At 39.0% G+C, this 7500-nt stretch overlaps 1 protein-coding gene and 1 pseudogene across 1 annotated transcript in view; one reads left to right on the forward strand and one right to left on the reverse strand.

Moving 5' to 3' along the window:
- Window positions 1-5366, forward strand: part of LOC137975180 (uncharacterized) — a 6796-nt gene extending 1430 nt beyond the window's left edge. The window contains exons 2-3 of the mRNA XM_068822264.1: window positions 1529-1625; window positions 2476-5366. Of these exons, the coding sequence (XP_068678365.1) occupies window positions 1616-1625; window positions 2476-4505 (2040 nt within the window). The 5' untranslated portion in view covers window positions 1529-1615 and the 3' untranslated portion in view covers window positions 4506-5366. The remainder of the gene's footprint in view (window positions 1-1528; window positions 1626-2475) is intronic.
- The window catches only part of LOC137975897 (ATP-dependent DNA helicase RecQ-like), a 404352-nt pseudogene that overhangs the window by 214288 nt on the left and 182564 nt on the right, over window positions 1-7500 (reverse strand).

Raw genomic sequence — 7500 nt, forward strand, 5'->3', positions numbered from 1 at the left:
TTGCTTTATTATATGCATGCAGAAAATATCATTTTCAAGAACAATCAGGAAACTGAAAATAAGATCATCTTTCAAGTTATATGATCTGTGCATTTCCAGCACATGTGTTAGGACATGTGCTTGTGATCAAGAGAAAATCTGTTAAGTATATTGTAAATTCGTGTTTAAGCTGTGAGTGTTCAGTCTTACTGGGAAAAGCAATGGGCCAAATAGAAAATTCCTCACACACAGAAACGCTCGGTCTTCACAGGAAGTTGCAAGCCTCAACCTTGCTATATTGACTTTGCTATTGATCAATATGGCAACCTCCTCAGTTTAGATTTTCCCGTAAAGAACTCACCCTCAGTTAATAAGTACAGTGTAGTTGACACAGTCTTTATTAAATGACTCTGAAATTTCATTAAGGAGCTTCTATGTGAAGTTTTTGAGCCCCGCAAGGCAAGCGGAAGTTCGTTGTTTACCTTCTTAACTTCTCTTGGCAATACCACATTTATATTGCGAAGTATCTCATCACTAGCGGTATTACAGACGACTAGTTTAAAAATTAATAACTTGTTATTTTATGGCTGTGCAGTTTATTCAAGCGGAATTGATTAGTTTTTACATATGCAAGTACTTATCAGTTTATTCATCATTTGAAACTGCTAAAATGTGTATTCCTTCAAAAAGGCTTTCTTTCCCAGACAAATTGTGAAGGTTCAGTGGCTAAACAAAAATCCTTAAATTTAGAGAAATCACGTTCAGTTTTGTTGACTCAATGTTGCATAATTCTTAAACCTTTCACTCCCAATAGTGCCACTTATAAATTTTAGTCTGCATAACGCCAGACAATTTTAATCCTCAATGGGTCCCCCAGCAGGGCTTAATGGGTTAATTGGCTTTTGGGCACTATGGTAGAATAATGTCCTAGTACATGTATGTTGCAAATCACAGCACTCATTATATTGGCAACCAGCCATATAATTAGCAATTATTGAATGAGGCTGAGTAGGATATGAAGAATTCTGCAGGTACATTGTAGAGGAGGGTGTTATCCACCAAGGCCGAAGGCCAATGTGGATAACATCCTCCGAGATCTGCGGAATTCTCCATATTCTACGAAAGCCGAATTCAATAATTGCTTTATTATTCACTCAAAATATTTTCTTCGCTCAAACTTCTAAACCTACTCGCAGCCATTTTTCTTCTCAAGAAAAATAAAACAATCTCATCCCCAGCTTTTTTCGATCAACGGTTCAATAATTTGCAGTGGGCTGCTCTTTTGACGTCATTTTGACGTCATCGGTTTAATAGTCTGCAGCGGGCTGCACTTTCAACGTCATTGATTCAATATGACGAAGTTTATTTACAAATTTGGTGAACAGCAGCTGGTTATGGTGAATTAGGCTTATGGTTTTAACCAATCAGAAACGGGGAAATATTTTGAATGAATAATAACAATAATTATTTGATAATCAAAGGAAAAAGAATTGTCTTTTCCAAGCAAGATAATGCAACAAGTGAATGAGATGCCAACTTGTGGTTTCAGACTAGGCAAAAGTGTTATCTTGTTCTGGTTGTACCAATCAATGAAGATTCACACTGCAAACAAGTGGACAGCAGACATTATTTACTAATGACAAGATGTAAGGACTTATTTGTTTTACTGTAAATGGGCTTATTGACTTTGCTATTGAATTGCAAGGAGAAATTTATTTGGTAAATTAATTTAAAGACTTCTAACTTCATTATGATTGCAAGAAGATGGAAGTGTTTTGATTTTTAATACCCATCATATGGGGTGCGCTTTGCGCTTGAAATAATCAAATGGGTGGCACCTATCTCTGGAGATTAATTCCAATTTCATAACAACTCTGGTTAGATTGGAAAGTATTTTCCAAAAGGGCAAGTGAATGCTATGTACTAGGGATGATTTTGAATGGCTGGTTCAAAAAGAGTCCTTCTGACTAAAGATGTGAGAAAGAATTTTATTGTACAAAGAAGTCTGGTGTTGCTTTTTGTTTCACTCCTCATGCTCCACCAAATGAAACAAAGAATAGTGCCTGATCACAGGTTATTTATATTCTTCGTTATGATTTATTTTCACAACAATTTAAGGTTCCTTTGTGGTCTCTTTATTTTCTATTTAACAATAAGTAACGATAAATTATAGAATTTTTAAAGGAACAGTATGTAACTGTTAGCGAACGGGACTTTAGGCGTGATGCCCAACTAGTTTGCCAAGCAGAAAGGTCTGTGATGAGTCCCTTGGTCGGGATGAAACGAGCTTCGTAAGACTAACCACGAAAAATGTACTTTCACAAGTAACTGCCAACAATACGTAACTACCGGTAATTGATGCAACAAACATGTCTACAATCATATATAATGATAAACTTGATTTGTACTACATTTGTAAGAGTGACACCCAGGGCTCACTTTTATTAAACCAACTAATTGAGTTCTGTATGGCTTTGGTCTCTATTGTATTTCTAGCCTTGTCTGTGATAATGGCTTCCGAGCACCAAGACGATCGGTTCGGAAAAGAAGAGCTTTATGATGTCCAGGCATTTTCGAAGTCATCGTACATGGAACTTGCAGCACACTTATCTCAACAACACCTTAACGTAAAGAGAACTCCTTCTATGATAAAAGATCGCAAGAACCCTTCCTATGTACCAACTGTTGATCCACATTCGGTAGAGAAGCAACTTCCAGACGTGGTGAGCAGAGGTGGTGTTCAGGAGACAGCTCCAAAAGCTGAGATTGAAAAACGGTTGTGCTCTCCGTTAAGACAGTACCTACTTCAAGCTGCTCAAGGGGAAGCCACCTTTCCCTTTACTGAAGGAGGTGAAGGAGATGCAGTGCGGAACATGATGGAAAATGCTGCTAACAGTTTCTGCGAATACCTGAGAAAAAACTTTCGCCTGTTTCAGGACTGCCACTTGCTCAAGACAGGAAGTACTTATGAGGGTGTTAAAATTGGAAAACCTGATGAATTCGACTTTATGATTGAAGTTCCAGTTCTTGCTTTAAGTGATGCAGTTGTTTTTCAACAAAGTTTAGGCTTGAGTTCCAATGGAAGAATACCCTATAAAGTGTATGACAAAGCTCTATTTTCAGATCTTTTTGAGTATGAGGCATCTCATTTCACTATAATGGGGCCAGTGGAACAGGAAGCTTTCATGAAGGTGATATTTGCCAAACTTTTCCATGCGGTAGAGACAAAGTTTATTCAGTTTCTTCCTACTGGCTGGGAATTAATGGGAGTCAGTGATAATTTTACCACAAATCCTGCAGTTTTTGGATTGTCTGGCATTAATGGTCCAGCAAGAATGGCCTTGACTCCCTGTTTTGTATTGCATGGAGTATTGTTTCCTAGCCTAAAGGTAACAGTAGATTTTTCATTTGCTATTCCCATCGTCAAACCTGCAGAAGGACCAGTTAAAGAAGATCTAGGATGGAAAGATGGGGCAACTAAGCAAAAAGGAGAAATAGGGTCAGAATTAAAAAAATACGTTTATGACCAACTAAACTACTCTTCCTGTGGAACACATGAGGATGTTACTCCAGCTGGTAACGAATTTGTTCCAAAAAGTCGAAGTATAGATGACACAAAACATGTGAAGTCTGTGTGTTGTGGTGCTGCAATTCTTGACCAGCCTGAAAGCCAAAGTCGTGAACATCCTTTTCAAGAGGAAGACCCCAGTCTGTTGATTCCCGATGTATTTCATCTCCTTTTAGCAGATTTCACATGGTGCCGAGCGTCGTTTTCCATTCAAGAACAAAAGATCATGAAGATGTTCAACACTTCAGATGGCCAAAAAGTATGCATGAGATTGGTAAAGTATTTACGAGATGCCTTCATTGCACAGGTCTATGATGACAAGATCCGTGATTTAAAGCCCATTATTTCTACGTACTGGTTAAAGACAATCATGTATTGCATGTATAAAAAGTACAGAAACGTTAAGAAGGCGTGGGAATTCGATCATTTGCACCACAGGGTACTGGAAGTATTTGAAACACTCCTAGATTGCCTAGGACAGTCAAGTCTCTGTCATTTCTTTGTTCCAAATTATAACTTACTTTGGGTGAAGCAACCACATGAGCTTGAAACAGTCATGAATGGCGTGAAGTCACTTCTACAACTGTTACATTCCCTTGACAAGGGGGAGATCACCATAGATCAGGTGGAGGCGCAAGAACGTGAGGTGATGACGGAAAATCAAAAGTTGCTCTACGAAGGAAGGAGAAGTACCTTGATGGAGATGTTGCTAACATATGGCATATATGGAACGGAATCAGATTCCGATAGTGATGAGGAACTGCTATCTATACATTCATTTGCAAACCAATACCTTGACGGTATTGCAGGGCACACTGTACACATCACCGGAAAAGGACAAGATATCCTTTTCTTTGAGGATGGTGTGAGTGTGGATATTGGCATTAAAGAGGCAACTGCTTTTCTAGATGAACAACGAGAGGCTTTTGACACGTTTGTAGCAGAAGAGGACAACTAAAAATATGGGAAGGCTGTGCTGTCCTTTGTGTACAAAGAGAACGAGATATCGGGGTTTTTTTTCCTTTTTTAGCGACAGTTTGAATTTGGACTTGCTTTAATAGACGTCAAATGATAGGTTTTTGACAATGGAAAACTATCCGACTACGAGCATCTATTGCTGATCTGTTTCTTCCCGCAATGCAAGCTAACATATTTTCAAGACAGGTGTTTTTGTTTCATAACATGTGTAAATCAAAACACAATTTGAACTTTCCAAAAGGCGAAGTTACACTGGGCAATTTGCACGAAAAAAAACCATTGGAATATTAAGAATTGAGTTATACTATCGGCAACTCTACAACGAATTTCTCAGCTTTTGCCAAGGTAACGTCATCCCTTTGTCTTGTGACAGTGTGTTGTAACTGGAGCTTTTGGAAATGCTCCTTTGCCCCTAAGTGATCATCGAGAGCGAATCACAAATTGCAAGAAGCATGCCTAGTGTAAGACGATCAAAGCAACTACATTAAAGTTAAGAATCCGGATTAAAACTGTCGGATCTGAGTAATGCGTTGCATTCAATCGTAGACTACGTTTTGTGTTGTTGTTCATGTTGTTGTTGTTTCTCTCTCTCTGTCTCTCGCGTCCACGCGGCTTTTTATGGTGGTGGTGTTTGTGTTTCACACCGTGTCAAACACGCTTTGCTCACGTAGCCTAAGGTAATAATGTACTGGAGTAATACCCTCACACTTGCACGATCAATTGCATAAAGCCTACCTTCATGTGTTCATTCGCGAAACGCCAGAAAGTGGCTGGATGGGATGTAGCCTCTTAGAGAAAATAATATCCACTTTTGTTTTATGACAAATAGGGTGGTTAGCGATCCAACAGAGTTCCCTTGAGAGAGTTCCTAAAAGACTGGACAGATTTTTTTTCATTTGCGCTCAGCCAGAAGATCTTTCCATAACATCGTACCCGTGTATAAGAAAGACTGTTGAGCGCGGGCGGTTCTACACTTTGGGATATGACACTTGTTGCAATTACATGTATTTTTGTTATGGATCCGTTACGAACATAGATGATCAGTAGTTAGGTGCTTATGAGTTCACGCATGGTAGTTTGAGTTGTTTTCGAGTTGGTCTTAAAGATATGATGATACTTATTTTTTAATGAAAGAAAGGTATGTTTGAATTGCGGGTTATAGACGGAAGATAGAAGTGATCTTCGCAGTTACCTGGTAAATTTAAGCAATTGTCACTTCATCGACAAACATACATACATTTCTTTCTTTCATCTTTTCTTTCACCCTTGTGGGCTACGGGTCAATAACCCATGAGGCGAAGCCGAATGGGCTTTTAACCCGTGGCCTTTGAGGGCGAAGGGTCTAATTGTTTTAGTATCACCCAACTAGTCGGACTGAAAAGGCAATAATAAAGTTAGCAAATGTAAGTTGACGAAATATTTATTTGGGAATAAAACGAGAGAAAGCGTCACGCTTTTCGCTACTCGAGGACTATTACTAATAGTCCCAACGTAGTGTAGCCAATTAAAATGCAGGATTTGCATTAGTTCACTAGTTGGGTGATACCAAATACTAATTAGTGTTGGTAATCTTCAGTGGTTAAGTGGCTAAAAACAGTTCCTTCAAGGTGAGTGCTCCGGATTCAAATCCTGTCCAGGAATGCAACTTTTACTTTTTTTCTTTTTATCTGGTATCACAAGTCCTGGAACAGAGTAATCTAAATTGACGACAACAGTCAATCCAGAGAAAATTAATAGGAATTGTCGATAATCGTCGTTTCAGAGGTTGAGGCCATGCTTTCATAGCTCAGTTGGAAGAGCATTGCGCCAGCACCGCAGAGGTCATTGGTTCGAATCCTGTTGAAGCCACCTGAATTTTTCAGGTGTCTTTAAGAGACAACTGCTTAAGGACGTTCGCGCTAATTGCTTGTGCGCAACGTTACTGCGCAGGTAACGCGACTGTAATATGTCACGCATTACATCGAGCATTAGTGAAGTTCAGGTTTTAAAACCTTTGCAAAAACCGTGGACGATAAGTCTTGCACAGCGTTGGATCATGTCCTTAAATTGTCCAGATAAGTGCAAGGATGATTTCTCTCTTTCATATTTATTTTTGGCGGACAAAACGTGGGGTATCCACCCCGAGAAGAGACTGCTGGACGCGTGTGCGATAGATTGTGTCTGTGACGTAAATTCAATGTGTAATTTATGCGAAGTTAATAGCTGCGGGGAAATGTCATTAGACACCCCGAAACATTTGATTTTAACAAAACAATAACTACATAACAATGCTTAAAATGTCTGCGAAGTTTTCAGATGATGTGAGCTTTAGTGTCAAGGGCACCCAACGAGAAAATGAAGCCAAAAGCCTTTGAGAGACATTCTTAGGTTCCTTGTAGTGTCTAAAGATTTTTTAAAGAGATGTTTTTATCACCAAGAAAAATTTGATCTGGTCGGATATCTTAGCTGAAAATTAAGGTGTCCGAAATTTTCAGGGAATGATATCTTCATTTCAGAAACTGCTAGCTGAATTTTGTTCTAAGAACTTCCAACCGAACCATTTGCTCATCCGAAACTGCTAGGTGACCTTTTTAAGTGACAAAAATTGAAAAAAATATCCCTTCCGAAAACGTAAGGGACCACTTTTCCCTGGTTGCGAATCTGTAGGTGATGGTTTAGTAAAGCAATCTGCAGCTGTTTGACAACGTAAACCGAAATTGTTAGAACAAATTAACTCTCCCGAACGCATATTTCACCGAAGATTATCGTTTGGTGCTCCTGTAATGTGTGGTTAAATGATCAATGTGACTTTGAATTCAACGTGCGAGTCATCGACAAAATCTTCGACCGCTTAATCAGCTCTCCAACACGTTCTCCCCCGTGAATTCACGATTATTGTGAATTCTTAATTTGCTTTGAATTCTCTATTATCGTAAATTTAGGACACACCGTACCAGGACCTGTGGTAGCAGAGAAAATAAGGAAATAAAAAGGTC

Source organism: Montipora foliosa, chromosome 11, assembly GCF_036669935.1.
Source record: "Montipora foliosa isolate CH-2021 chromosome 11, ASM3666993v2, whole genome shotgun sequence".
NCBI lineage: Eukaryota > Metazoa > Cnidaria > Anthozoa > Scleractinia > Acroporidae > Montipora > Montipora foliosa.